General features: G+C 44.5%; 1 protein-coding gene across 3 annotated transcripts in view; it reads left to right on the plus strand.

Annotated features, from left to right (window-relative positions):
- Positions 1-15,235, plus strand: part of ALPK3 (alpha kinase 3) — a 45,685-nt gene that overhangs the window by 15,832 nt on the left and 14,618 nt on the right. For all 3 annotated transcript variants that reach the window (XM_043987461.1, XM_043987462.1, XM_043987463.1), the window contains 2 exons: positions 4,324-4,441; positions 9,543-10,809. In XM_043987461.1, coding sequence (XP_043843396.1) covers positions 4,324-4,441; positions 9,543-10,809 — 1,385 coding nt within the window. The remainder of the gene's footprint in view (positions 1-4,323; positions 4,442-9,542; positions 10,810-15,235) is intronic.

Genomic DNA, 15,235 nt, shown 5'->3' on the forward strand with positions numbered 1-15,235 from the left:
TAGACAGTCTTAGCTAGTAGGAAGGACTGATCAGGGCATCATCAGAGAAAGCTTTGGAGAATTGTAGCCCTGGATTTTCCAGGCCCAGGGCCTATCCTGTTCATTCCCAAAGGGGCAGAAGCAATATGGTTTGAGGTAATGGATGGAAAGAGTTTTTCTACAAAACAGGCAGCTCTCTAATGGGTTCCGTGCAGGGGGAAGAGAGGAAGGGGAGAGAACAAGCAGGCATGTGTTACTTTTTATACCTGCAAATATTGTTCATGCCAGAAAATAGAACTGTCCTTGGCAAATAGGTATTTATTTAATGAAAAGTCAACTTTACTTATGTTGCCTTCTAGCAGACACAATTTTCAAATGTTGCTTGGGGCACAGGAATATCATTCCCTGGATCTAGTCCTGGTGATGGTACAGTGAGGGTCAGAGCCACAGGTGCTTAGAAGAAGGACACGACTTATTCCCGACATAATTTCTTTTATTCTCCTGAGCCCTGGCTTGTTGGGTGGATAGAGGTCACTTATTTTGGCTTCCTGCAGCTTTCGCTCCCTTTCCTGTTTATTTGACAGAATGCTTCATAATGCTTTGGTCTTTCCTCTTTGGGACCCTCCCAGAATGGATTGGGGGCCCCATCCAAAGTAATTTTGTACATGCTGCTGCATCCTGTTCTAAATAGAGGAGGCCTGGGGCAGCTAGGTGGCGCAGTGGATAGAGCACCGGCCCTGGAGTCAGGAGTACCTGAGTTCAAATCCGGCCTCAGACACTTAACACTGACTAGCTGTGTGACCCTGGGCAAGTCACTTAACCCCAATTGCCTCACTAAAAAAAAAAAAAAAAAAACTTAAATAGAGGAGGCCACTTAGATGTATGGAAGCAAGGTCAAGAAAAGCCTGGAAGCCCCCTCTGGTCTAGAGCAGGCTTGGGAAAGCTAGAGAATACCAGAAGGCCTTAGGTTCTCAATTGAGATGATCCTGAACTAGATTAGACTCCCAGGTTCACCCTAGAGCAGACCTCAACTTAAATCTCCATGGCCTTCCATCAATCCAGTCCTTTGAGGGTCTCCAAACTGAGGATGGCCAAGGCAAAGCTGAATCTCAACTAGCTACTGTTTGCCAACCTCATTTTTCTTCTGCTCTTTAGGCCCCAAACCCTAAAATCCCAAAGCCTTGTATGAATATGTGCCTAGCATTGGTATCTTCTGTCTGTGAGGCAGGAGGCCTACAATCTGAGTTACAAAACAGTTTAGAGGTCTTTTGTCCAAGCTCCCATTCTATGTAGGAATCTTCTTTCTCACATTTCTGACAGGTAGTCCTCTGGTCTCTGCTTGAATATTCTTAGCGCCAGTGAGCTCACTACCTCACAAAAAGCAACCTTCACTCTAGTTGTCAGTGAATTCTTCCTTGTGTTGAGTCCAAATTTGCCTTCCTGTAAGTTTCTATTATTGTCCCCATTTCTGCCCCCTGCATCCACTGTTTAAGAATACAAGTCCCTTGAAGGCAGGGGCTGTTTTGTTTATGTTTTTTTATCCCCAGTGCCTAGGACAGTGTCTGGCTCTGTTACAATAGATTCTTATTAGTTGATTGATCCCAGCTGAAATCCTGCTTTCCAAGGGAAGCCTTTTCCAACTTCCCAACCAATTTTGTTAATTATTTCCTGTAAACAGTGCTTGCTTTGGACATAGTTTGCATGTTGTCTCTGCCATTAGATAGGGAGCCCCTTGAGGGCAGGGACTGCTTTTTTGCCTTTCTTTGTATCCCCCAGCCCCTAGCACAGTGCCTAGCAAGGCGAAGGTACTTAGGAAATGTTTACTGACTGACTGAATGGAGAAAAACAAACCAAGTCTAATCTCTTTTCCACAAGGCAGCCCCTCAGATATTTGAAGGTATCATGTCTCTCCTAAGCCAAGGAGACAGCACGGGGAGATGAAATAGATAGTCTGTGCCGCTGTTCTGCTCAGGGTGGTATGAGTGCCCATGAGGGTATAGCTAAATGAATCCGTATCTTGGGTGAGTGTATGTCTTCCTTGGCAGAGGTGAAAATAACTTGGTGATTAAGTCAAATTTCTTTCTGGGAGAACGTTTCCTCAAGTCCTTGAGTTGTTTTGGAGCTCTGAGCCTCTGACCTTTCTCTGCCCGTTTGCATAAGCACCACAGTATGACATCCAGGCTCTGAGAGTGGCAGGTTCAAAGTTCCCTGAATTTCCTGCTCCCAGAGAGTTTCCTCCAGCTGTCGGGTGGCTCAGCTGATCCCTGTGGGAATCTGGGTTGGGAGGCACATCATGGGACAGGGAGGCACGGAACCAGCCCCTTGGAGTGGTGAGATCATTCCATGGGATGGCTGGGGACATTTGTGGTCCCTTGGCATTTGTCAGATGCACATAGATGTGGTGATGTAAGTGGGGGCTTTTAGCTCAGTGGAAACATGGGGCTCACTTTACGGCTGGGGTTGTTTGGGGAGAGTGCCAGGTTTGCTCTTGATCCATTTTTATCTCCCATTCCTGCCCTAGATAGACCCCAGGACAGTATCCCCTAGTCAGCTTAACTCAGTGTTTATCAGGTGCCTACTATGTGGTGGGCATGAACACACGCTGAATGCTTCCTGCCTCTGCATCTTTGTTCATGCTGTTCCCTCCACCTAGCATGCCTTCTTTTTCATCTTGGTCTGTTGAAATCCTGCCCCTCTTTAAAGGACTGGCTTAAATGCCATGTCTTCTCTGAAGCTTACCTTGATTCACCATGATACCCTGCCTCCCAACTCCTAAGCTGGAAACTCCTCTAAACCAGGAGAGTACTTTGTTTATAAGTCTCATGGCATCTATTGGCAAAGTCATGCAATTTATTTACTTGAACATTTGTCTTATCTTTCTTTGTAAACTTTTTCAGGGCAGATGTAATATTTAAGTATTTATCTTTGAATCCCCCCAACCCCAACACCTAGTACTATTTGTTGCATATTTAATTCAATAAACATTTATAAAACACCTACTATGTGTCAGGCACATAGTAGGTATTCAGTAAATATTTGTAGAAGAAATTAGTATGTTAAAGCTTATGACCTCCAACAAGACACCCCTGAAGTAGGAAGGGTGTTATAGTCACTGGAGGGTGAGGGTAGTGACTGAGTAAGACATGTAACCTCTAAGAACAGAGTCAGAACCCAAACAGTGGGAACCAATGGTGCTTGGGAATATAGAACCAGCTGGGCTTGGTGGCATATACCTGTCATCCCACACATCAGAGAGGCTGAGGCTGGTAGATCTCTTAAGCACAGGAGCTCCAAGTTTCAGTGGGATATGGCTACTGGGTGTCTGCACCAAGTTCAACATTCATCCCATAAGTCTCTGGGAGTGGGGGGTAGCACCAGGTTACCGAAGGAGGGGCAGTCATCAGATATGAGAGACAGCCTGCTACCACGTTGATCAGGGATGGGATTAGGACTGTGAGAAGCCCCTATATTCCTAACCTGGAAGAAAGGAATGGAGAACTAATTTCTTATGGAATCTTGGACAAGTCACTTCAAAACAAAACATCTTGGACCTTAGTTTTCTCCTCTGTAAAATTAGTTGGGTAGAACTGATGACCATTTAGGTCCCTCTTGGCTCTGTGGCTCTGTGATTACACAGAAGGGCACTAAGCTGGGAGTCAGAAGACATACTGGTTCTATTGACTTGTTCAGAGATCTTGAGTAGGTCACTTCATGCCTCTGGGCCTCAGTTTCTCTATCTGTAAAAAGAGGGGGTCAGACTTGAAGACCTCAAAGGGCTCTCCCCTTTCTGATATTCTGTTTTTCTGTGATCTTATGATTGTTTCTTTACAGAATATTCAGGTACCGGGGGAAAAGACCAGGTATCAATGGTCAGGGCTGCCTCTGACTTTTCCAGGCTCTCCTGTCTGGGGGTCTGGGAGTTTCCTTCTTAGAGGCAGCTAGGTGATATAGGAAGACCTGAGTTCAAATCTTGTCTCAGATCAAATGACTCTGGGCAAGTCACTTGACTTCTCTGTCTTCCTCAGTTTCCTCATTTGTAAAATGGGAAGAGTAATAGCATCCTACCTCTCAGGGTGGTCATGAGGGCAAATGAGATAGTATTTGTAAAGTTCTTTGCAAACCTTCAAGTGCTAAATAAAAGCTAGCTATTGTTACTATTAAAGTCCCATAGCTCTCCCTCTCTGCCTCAGCAAGGTGGAGTTTCTAAACAGCAGCATGGTTCAGGAGTCCCTGGGGCAGGCAGCCTGTCCTCTTGGCCCTGGTGATTGAGGGTATCTTGGGGGCCTGTTACTGGGAGTCCTCTTCCTTGCTCCTTTGTACAACAGTGTCCCACTTCCTCCTCAGGATACCCAGAGCCCGAGGTGACATGGTACAAAGATGATGAGGAGCTGGATCGCTACTGTGGCCTGCCAAAATATGAGATTTCTCAGCAGGGGAATCGGCACACCCTACAGCTGTACAAGTAAGCAGGAGTGGGAGTATGTGGGCCACTCCCTTCAGGCATGTGGAAGAGGGGAGCAAATGCATTTATGTTGGGGTGGATGTGGGGGGAGGGGCTTTGTGTCCCTAAAGGGGACATGCCGAGTGACATTTGAGCCCAATGGAAGTTGGAAGAAGCTATAGACTTGTCCTTTTCAGGAAAGAATGGAGTAGGGAAGGACTGAGAGGACTTATTAGAACCTGACCCTCATAAAGCCACTTGTCTTGGGGCTCCTCCAGCCTGTAGAGAGAAGACTGACTTTCCAAAGCAACAGGAGAGGCAACCCACTAGACAGTACCATTCATTTGGCCTGGACCCATCTCTGCCTGGCGAGTCAAGAATCCTGGCTGCTTTGGTGCTAAGTCTAAGTCTTTCTCACTTACCCCAGGCCCCAGAACAAAACCTCATAGGATTTAGATTGATTTGGGGCTTTAAAGATCATCTGGTCCTACCCTCTCATTTTACAGATGGGGAAACTGAGACCTAGGGACATTATATGCCTTCACAGAATCTCAGAGTTGGAAGGGAATTCAAGGGTTATATATAGTTCAGTCTGTTCTTGACCAAGAATTCCCTCTACAGTATTCTTGACAAATGTTCATCTAGCCTTTGCTGGAAGATTTCTAGGGAGAGGGAACCCACTGCTTCCTGAGATGGTCCATTGCATTTTTGGGGAAAGGTCATTCTAATTATAAAGGAAATTTTTCCTTTTATTAAACCTAAATCTGCCTTTCTGCCACTTCTACCCACCGTTCCTACTTCTTCTCTCTGAGGCCAAGTGGAATAAGTCTAGTTCTTTTTTTGTGTGTAATAATAAGCATTTTTATTTAAAGTTTTGAGTTCCAAATTCTATCCCTCCTTCCCTTCCTCCTCTACCCCCTCCCTGAGGCAGTAAGCAATCAGATACAGGTTATACATGTGGATTTATGTAAAACATTGCCATATTAGTCATTTTGTACAAGAAATGTTAAGCCAAAGAAAAACAATGAAAGAAAGTGAAAAATAGCATGCTTCAGTCCATGTTCAATAAATATCAGTACTTTCTTTGGAGGTGGATAGTATGCTTCATCATTAGTCCTTTGGGATTGTCTTGGATCATTGTATTGCAGAGAATAGTTGTCATTCACAGTTCGTCATAGAACAATATTGCTGTTACTCTGCACAACATTCTCTTGGTTCTGCTCACTTCACTATATATCAGTTCATACAAGTCTTTCCAGGCATTTCTGAAATCATCCTACTTGTAATTTCTTATAGTACAATAATATTCCATCACAATGATATAGCACAGCTTTTTTAGCCATTCCCCAATTGATGAGCATTCCTTTGATTTCCAATTCTTAGCCATCACAAAAAGAGCTGCTATGAATATTTTTGTACAAACAGGTCTTTTCCCCTTTTTTGGGATATAAATGTAGCAGTGGTATTGCTGGATCAAAAAGTATGCACAGTTCTATAGCCCTTTGGGCATAGTTCCAAATTGCTCTCCAGAATGGTTAGATCTTTTCACAACTCTATCAACAGTGGATTAGCATCCCAGCTTTCCTGTATCCCCTCCAACACCCAGTATTTTCCTTTTTTTGTTATATTTACCACCCTGATAGGTGTGAGGTGATACCTTAGAGTTGTTTTAATTTGCATTTCTCTGATCAGTAGTGAGCTAGAGAATTTTTTATATGAATATAGATAGCTTTGATTTATTTGTCTGAAAACTGTTCATATCCTTTGACCATTTATCAATTGGGAAATGACTCATATTTTTATATATTTGACTCAGTTATATATATTTGAAAAATGAGACCTTTATCAGAGATAATGTCTAATTCTTGTAAGAAAACAGTACTTTGGATATTGAAGGTAGTGACCATGTTTCCTCTGAGTCTTCTCAAGGCTAACAATTCCAAGTTTCTTCAACCAGCATGGTGTTGCTGCTCCCTCACTGTCCTGGTCTGGAAGCAGTGTAGCTTACCACTGTCTTTCTTAAAATATGGTACCCACATCAGGATGTATTGCTCCAGATGGTCTGCCATGGCAATGGTGCAACAGGATTCCCTTTCTTCTGAACTCTTTCTCGATGCAGCCTAAGATTGCATTAGCTTTTTTGGAGGTTGTCATGTTGACTCGCCCAAGGTCACCCAGGTCAGTCTGTCAGTCGGTGGGGATTGAGTTTTGAACTCTTCTAACTCCATATCCATTGCTCTTTCCATTATACCTCATTGCTTCATAGTGTTGAACATCCTTCATGCCTCTGGGGTCCTCCGAGGCTAAGATTAACCTAAAAGCAGACACTAGGTACCATGTTAATGGTTCATCATAGGATCAATGATTGACAGAGCCAACCCTCCCATTTTGCAGATGAGGAAACTGAGAGAAGTTCTGTGACTTGCTCAAAGTAATGCAGGTGGTAAGTGGCAAAACCAATTTTCAAACCTAGGTCCTTTGGAACACTGCAAATCAAATTCTCTCTTCTAGTTTATCTTGGGGCCTCAGGTTACTTATTTGCAAAATGAGAGGGTTGGACTAGATGTCTCAGAGATCTCTTCCAGTTCTTTGTCTGTGGTCTTGTGATCTTAACTCCAAATCCAGCATTCTTTCCACTATCTTTTGGCCTCTTGTATAGCATGGGGCTCTGTCCTCTTTCAGCCAAGGTGGCTGGCGTGACTGCCTGAACTCTGGAGCTGTTCCTTATCTCATGCGTAGGTTTCCTTTCTCTTATGTGCTTTGAAGTAGAGGAGCCAGGGTACCATGTTAAGAGCTCTGGGCTCCCAGGAAAGAGAGTTGACTTCATCAAATTATGGAATATTAGCACGTCAAGGGATGTTCTTAGAGGTCCAGTCCAAAAATCTACTTTCTCTCCCATCCACTTCCTCCCATTAAAAAAAGAAAAAGAAAACAAAACCCTTTTAACAAGTTCCCACATTGGCCATGTCGAAAAATATATGTCTCATTCTGCATCTTGAGTCCATCATTGCTATATCAGGATGTGGGAAGCGTGCAATGGTGTGCTGGTAAATATTTAACAACCAGCTATCTAGGGGGAAAACTCACTTTTAAGTTTAATCTGCATTATTAACATTTAATCTGTGTCTTTCCTAATTCTAGACAATCAATAAAACAATAAATCAAGCCTTGATTTGTAGTGTTTACTGATTTCCAAGGTGTAAATGCTCACGCTGAAAATTTAACCTCATTATGTGTCCTCTAGAATTGTGGTTGGTCATTGTATTGATCAGAGTTCCTAAGTCTTTAAAAGTTATTCTTCTTTAGGTTACTGTTGCTATTGTATAAAACCCTTCTCCTAGTTCTGCTTCCTTCACTCTCCATCAGTTCATTCATACATAAAGTCTTCGGAGGTTTCTCTGAACCCATCCCCTTCATTATTTCTTATGGGACAGTAATTTTCAGTTACAGCCTTACATCATCATTTGTTCAGCTACCCCTCTACTATACAAGCATTTCAGTTTCTAGTTCTTTGTCAGTACCAAGAGGGCTGCCCTAACTGTTTTTGTACATACATGTCCTGTCTGCTTTGCTTTGATCTCTTTGGGGTACAGGTTCAGTGGTGCTATTGCTGCTACCTCTTCATTTTACAGAAGAGGGAGGTGAGGCTCAGAATTGTTAAATGATTTGACCAAGGTTATAGAGCTAGTAAATAAATGAGCCAGGACAAGAAACAACATCTCCTGATGCCCAGTCTAGGACTTTGCCTACCACACCATACCATCTGGTTTTTGTCATGATCTATGCGGTGTTTCAGAGTTTTATAGCTACACAGAAGAGGAGCCTCATTGTTTGTATAAGCCACTTCTGAGCATTAGGTAATCCATACTTCAGGGACTCCTTCCCATCCATCCTCGTAGGGATGGGGGAGCTGGGAAATGGAAGAAAGGTGTGGCCTAGCTCAAGTCTGAAGGAATTTACTGTAGGGAAGAGAGTAGAGCTAAGCCCCCTAGAATGAGGAAGATGCTAATCCTGCATCCTAGGATGGATGGTTGCAGCTAGCATGACCAGAAGGGGTTTTGACCCTTTGGAAATACTGATCTACATGTCATCTTCCCCCAGAGCTTCTGTGGGACACCTCTGTGAGCCGTTTGCTCTTGTTGGGGTCTCTCCTGAACCCTGCCCTATTGAGCTTACATGTTCAGTCACTTGCCTTCCATGGGCCTGAGTTTCTTCATCTATATGGTGGGAGAATTAAAATGTTAAAGCTGGAAAGAACCTTAGGGATTATGACAGTGGCTAGAGTGCTGGGTTTGGAGTTAGGAAGATGACTTCCAATACCATCCAGTCAAAGAAAGGTATTAGCAGTGTGAGACCCTGGGTCAGTCACGTGACATCTCTGTGTCTCAGTTTCCTCATCTGGAAATTGGGCATAATAATAGTACCCATCTCCACAGGATTGTTGTAAGGATCAAGTGAGTGTAAAGTGCTTCTCAAACTTTAAGGAACTTTGTGAATCAGTCAACAAGCACCTACTATGTGCCAAGCACTATATTAAATGGGGGATATATAGAAAGACAAAAGACAGTTCCTGTTCTCAAAAAGAGAACAGTCCAATGGAAGAGACAACTATGCAAATAACTATGTACAAACACAATATGTAAAAGATAAATTAAGGGGCACCTAGATGGCACAGTGTATAGAGCACTGGCCCTCAAGTCAGGAGGACCTGAGTTCAAATCTAGTCTCAGATATTTATTAGCTGTATGATCCTGGGCAAGTTAGTTAACCCTAATTGCTTCAAAAAAATAAAAATAAAAAGATCAGTTGGAGATAATCCACAGAGGGCAAGTAGTGGCATTAAATGGGGATTGAGAAAAGTTTCTTGCATAAAGGGGACTTTAGATAAGACTTAGGAAGCCAGGGAAACTAGGAGGCAGAGATAAAGAAAGAGAGAGAGAGTTCCAGGCACGGGGGATACCCGTGAGAAGGCCCAGAATTTGGAGATGAGTGTCTAGTGCAGGGAACACTGATGTGGGAACTCTAGGCCAGGATGATTAAAGGCTTCTTCCAGTGTGCATGGGTGGTAGAACCTGGTGCCAGGATGAGGGTACCCCTTCCTCACCTGACTTTGTGCCCTCAGGTGCCAAGAAGAAGATGCCGCTATCTACCAGGCGTCTGCTCGAAATGCCAAGGGCATTGTATCCTGTTCAGGAGTCTTGGAAGTGGGGACCATGACCGAGTACAAAATTCACCAGCGGTGGTTTGCCAAGCTGAAGAGGAAGGCAGAGGCAAAGATGCGGGAGATTGAGCAGAGCAGGAAGTATGGGAAGGAGATGGTGTCAGAGGCGGACACGATGCGCAAACTCAGCCCGGACCGATTTCAGCGGAAGCGGCGGCTAAGTGGGGCAAGGGAGCAAGGCCCCTCGGCTTCTTGCAAAGACCTTGAGGATGGAGCCCCGGAGCCCGAGTTCAAAGGAGAGACCAATGAGCCACCCTGGAGCCCAGCCAATGGACTGGCTAATAGCTTTTCGGGGAGCGAGGTCACCACAAATGGGGACGCCACCTTGGAGAGTGGCGAAGAGAGTGGAGATGGCTTTCTGTCTTACATCTGTGAGGCGGTGGAGCTCATCTCTCAGAGACCCCCCACAAAGGAGTCTGTAGCCAAGAAGAAGAAGAAAGAAGAAGGGCCTGGTCACAAAGGATTGAGGATAGGTGAGCAAAAACCTGAAGGGGAAAGGACATCTGAAAACCACATTCCTACTGCTGCCAAATCAGACTCCAGCAGAACACGTGGCCACAAGGAAGTGGAGAAAACGCGGCTCGCTCAAAGAGAGAGCTCTCCAAAGACCACCAAGCTGGATGGGGCAGAGAGGACCCTGGAATCCACCTCTCCTGCGGCACAGGAGGCTAGAAGCTCAGGCAAGATCGGGGTCAAGACTGACCAGGGCCCAAAAGCCCCTACCCAGGATAGCAATGTTTATTTCTCCTTAAAGGACATGTACCTGGAAAACACCCAACCTACTGCCACTGAGGAGAGGCCGCAGCCCCGCACTGGAAGTCCCCAAGGTGGTATCCCTTTGGGGGCTTTACCAGGGATGGAGAAAGGAGGAGAGAAGTTGCCTCCTGGACAGCCAGCACCCCCCTCTGCCCAACAGCCCCCCAGGGTATTTAATAGGAAAAGATTTGCCCCTCCTAAACCAAAATGTGACCCCAGCAATGATTCCCAGCCTTGTGCCTCTGGGGGTAACCCCTCAGGCATTTCGGGTCTTTCTCCCCAGCAAGGGGCCCAGGTCTTGGGAATTTCCCCTGAGCCAGCAGCCACTGTCCCAACTCCCCCTGCCCGGCGGAAGCACAAGACCCAGGAGAGCCCTTCCCAGAAACCGAAAGCCCACAGGACCCCTTGTGAGGTAAGGGTGACATGACAGCTTTTTTGAGAGTCTGACTTCATGGAAAATGTTTCCAAAGCAGTCTGGCAGCCAGAGTGCTTGGGGTTATTTATGGAAGGGGAGTGGGGAGGAGACGCAGTACTAGGCAGGGCCAGGGGACATCTGCTGCAACCCCACACCCAGGCCCATCACCTAATTTCAGATCTACAGGGCTGGCAAACCTGTCTTTAGCTGCCTGAGCCCATTTGCTCAGAGTATACGGAAAAATCTCTTCCTCTGGTGTCCTAGCATCTGAGGAGGAGGTCCACTGTGACCAGGGGAAGTTTTTAAAGCCTTCAGGTGCTAGAGGGGCTTTCCATGGGGAATTGAAAGCTTAGTTCACCCCAGGGACAGAGGGATCGACAGAACCTGTGGCTACATCTGTTCCTGACCATCTTCTCTGCTCTGCCTGTCTATTTTGGTCATGTAATCGGTGTTTCCAGGAGCTGCTGGGCTCCGAGGGAGCCTTGTGGCTATCCCTGTGATCCTATCCAATGTGAAGGCACATCCCTCTGACAGCCGAGGAGGCAGCAGGGTTGTGGAACCAGTGGAGATGAACTACAGGGGATAGACTAGGCAGATCTGTTTCACTAGGCAGGATCCCTCCATGCTCCAAGAATCTCCTTATAACCCTCAAAGGACTTGAAAATTAGCATCAGCTAGGTGGCACAGCAGATAGAGTCAAGGAGATCTGAGTTTGGATCCCAATTCAGACACCTATTAGCTATGGCTTAATCTCTTGGACTCAGTTTCATCATCTCTAAAATGGAGATAATAAGAGCCACCTCAAAGTGTTGTAAGGATCAAATGACATAATAGAGTTAAAATGCTTTGCAGACTTTAAATCTCTCTCTCTCTCTCTCTCTCTCTCTCTGTCTCTCTCTCTCTCTCTCTCTCTCTCTCTCTCTCTCTCTCTCTCTCTCTCTATATATATATATATATATATATATATATATATATATATATATATATATGCCAGCTCTCCCCAGGCTGCCCATAACCTTTCCTCTCTCTTAATACTAACCCTTGGATTAAATCTGTGGTTACTCCAACTCCCAGGTTAGCTAGTACTCTAGCAAGGGATGGTTCAGTGGAGGAGTTGGGGTATATTGGGTCTCTCTGGGATTTCCTTCATCTTACCTTCCCCCTTGAGAGAACACAAAAGCATCTGAAAAGCTCTACTGAAAGGGGCAGTGCTACAGGACAAGAGGCTCAAGTCACTTAGCCTGTGAGCCTCAGTTTCCTCATCTGGAAATTGGGGGAAATAGTGTCAGTAGCACCTCCCTTCCAGGGTTGTCATGGGGCTCAAGTGAGAGAGTGAGAGTAAAGGGCTTTGAAAATTTTTAAAGCACCACATTAATATCAGGGATAAGGATAAAGACTTCTTTATAGTTACTGGGTTTGGGGTTAGATGCGCAAACTGAGTTCCAATTTTGATTCTGCCATTTACTCTTTTTTTTTTTCAACAAACATTTATTTTATTTTTTCCAGTTACATATAAGGGTAGTTTTCAACATTCATTTTCATAAGATTTAGAGTTCCAAATTTTTCTCCCTCCCTCCCTTTCCTCCTCCCTCCACAAGATCACAACCAGGTTATATATGTACAATCCACAAGTGTTTTTTTTTTTAATCAGTTCTTTCTATGGGGGTGGATAGTAAGCTTCCTCATTAGTTCCTTGGGATTGTCTTGGATCATTGAATTGCTGAGAGTAGTTAAGTCATTCACAATTGCTCATTGAACAATACTGCTGTCACTATGCACAATGTCCTCCCAGCTCTGCTCATTTCACTATATATTGATGTTCATTAGTCTTTCCAGGTTTTTCTGGGATCATCCTGTTTGTCATTTCCTGTAGCACAAGACCATTCCACTACAATCATATAGCACAGCTTTTTCCATCATTCCTCAATTGATGGACATTCCCTTGATTCTCAATTCTTAGCCTTCACAAAGAGTTGCTATAAATATTTTTTGTACAATTTTCCCCCTTTTCTCTTTTTCATGATTACTATTGTTAACTGTTTCCCTTCCATCCTATTCCCTTCCCCATGATATTTATTCTATTATCCATTTTCTTTCATCCTATCACTCTTCAAAAGGGATTTGCTTCTGTCTGTCCCCTCCCCCACTCTGCCCTTCCTTCTTTTGCCCCTCTCTCTTTATCCCCTTTCCCTCCTATTTTCTTGCAGGGTTAGAGAGATTACTCTACCCAATTGAGTGTGTACATTATTCCTTCTTTGAGCCAATTCTAATGAGATTGAGGTCTTTGAGCCAATTCTGATGAGTGTTAGGATCATTTACTGCCCAGATTAAATAGATTACTCCACCCAATTGGGTGTGTGTGTTAGTCCCTCCTTGAGGCAACTCTGATGAGTTTAAGGTCTTTGAGGCTTTTCTGAGGAGTGTAAAATTCATTTACTGCCCTGCTCTTCTCCCATCTCTTCCCCCACTCCATAAGCCTTTTTCCTGTTTCTTTCATGTAGGTTTTTACCTCTGTCCTTCCCCCTCCCCCAGTGCATTCTCCTCACCCCTCAATTGAACTCTAAAGATGTCATTATGGGGCAGCTAGGTGACACAGTGGAAAAAGCATCACCCCTGGACCCAGGGGGATACCAGCCAAAACCCAGCCTCAGACACAAGATAGTCACCCACTGTACGACCCCAGGTATGTCCCTCAACTCCAATTTTTTTATAGCTCTCTAGGGTCTTGTATTTGAAAGTCAAATTTGCCATTCAGTTCAGGTCTTTTCATTAAGAATACCTGAAAGTCCTCTTTTTCATTAAAGTCACATTTTTTCCTTTGAAAGATTATTCTGAGTTTTGCTGGGTAGGTGATTCTTGGTTGTAATCCCAATTCCTTTGCCCTCTGGAATATCATTTTCCATGCCCTCCAGTCCTTTAATGTAGAAGCTGCTAGATCTTGTGCTATCCTGACTGGGGCTCCACAGTACTTGAATTCTTTCTTTTTGGCAGCTTGCAATATTTTCTCCTTGACCTGAGAGCTCTGGAATTTGGCTATAATATTCCTAGGAGTTTTCCTTTTGGGATCTCTTTCTGGAGGTGATTGGTGGATTCTTCCCATTTTTATTTTACCTTCTTCTTCTAGAATTTCAGGGCAATTTTCCCTGAGAATATCTTGGAAGATGATGTCCAAGCTCTTTCCTTGATCATGGTTTTCAGGTAGACCAATAATTTTCAAATTATCTCTCCTGGACCTATTTTCCAGGTCAGCAGGTTTTCCCAGAAGATATTTCACATTGCCCTCTATTTTTTTATTCATTTGGATTTGCTTTATTGTGTCTTGGTTTCTCATAAAGTCACTGGCTTTCATTTGTTCAATCCTCATTCTTAGGCAATTATTTTCATCAGAGAGCTTTTCCATTTGGCTTTTCAAGCTGTTGACTTTTTTCTCATGTCTTTCCTGCATCACCTTCATTTCTCTTTCCATTTTTTCTTCTACCTCTCTAACTTTATCTTCAAAGTCCTTTTTGAGCACCTCTATGGCCTGAGACCAATTTATATTTTTCTTGGAAGCTTTAGATATAGGGGCCCTGGTGTTGACATTTTCCTCTGAGGGTGCACCTTGGTCTTCCTTGTTACTGAAGAAACTTTCTATGGTCCTCACCTTTCCCTGTCTGCTCATCTTGCCTTTCTTTTACTTGACTTTTAGGTCCTTAAAGTGGGGCACTGTTTCCAGGCTGCAGTATCCCAAGCTTGAGAAGTCCCAGGTGGTATGATTTAAGGAGGATCAGGTTCTTCACTTGCCTGGCCTGTTCCCTGGTCCATACATGACCCCAGACCAACTTGCTAATCAACCAGCTTTGTGTGTTGTGGTTGTTAGCTCCAATGAGCCTGTGCTTCTCCCCGACCTGGGCCACTGCTACTCAGGCCTACCTTCTGGTTCTCAGCAGGGGTGTAGAATCCAAGTTCTGCCTCAGCACCAGCATAGACCCCTATAGTCTCCCCCCTGCCCAGGGCTCAGTCCTCTCACCAGACTGTGAGCTTAGTTCCAGATGACACTGGCGCTTCAGCTGATTCAGAGGCTCTGGGGGTCTGCTTCTCTGGTGAGGCCTTCCTGGGACTGGATCTCTGTCAGGGTGACTGTGGGGTTGGGCTTGACTCCTTTATTAGCACAACAGCTCCCTCCTGCTGACCTTTCAAGCTGTTCTTGGTTAGAAGATGATTTCAGCACATTCTTCTGTGAGTTTTGCTGCTCCAGGCATTTTCCTATGGTGTTATTTGGATGTTTTTTTTGATCAATTGTGTCATGAGTTCAAGAGCCTGCCATTTACTCTTTGTGTGACCTTAGGCAAATGATCTGACTTGTTTGGGTTTCAGTTTCCTGATCTGTAAAATAAGGAAGTCAGAACTGATGACCTCTGAGGTGTCTTTTCTCTTTAAATCT

This window comes from Dromiciops gliroides, chromosome 2, assembly GCF_019393635.1.
Source record: "Dromiciops gliroides isolate mDroGli1 chromosome 2, mDroGli1.pri, whole genome shotgun sequence".
Classification (NCBI taxonomy): domain Eukaryota; kingdom Metazoa; phylum Chordata; class Mammalia; order Microbiotheria; family Microbiotheriidae; genus Dromiciops; species Dromiciops gliroides.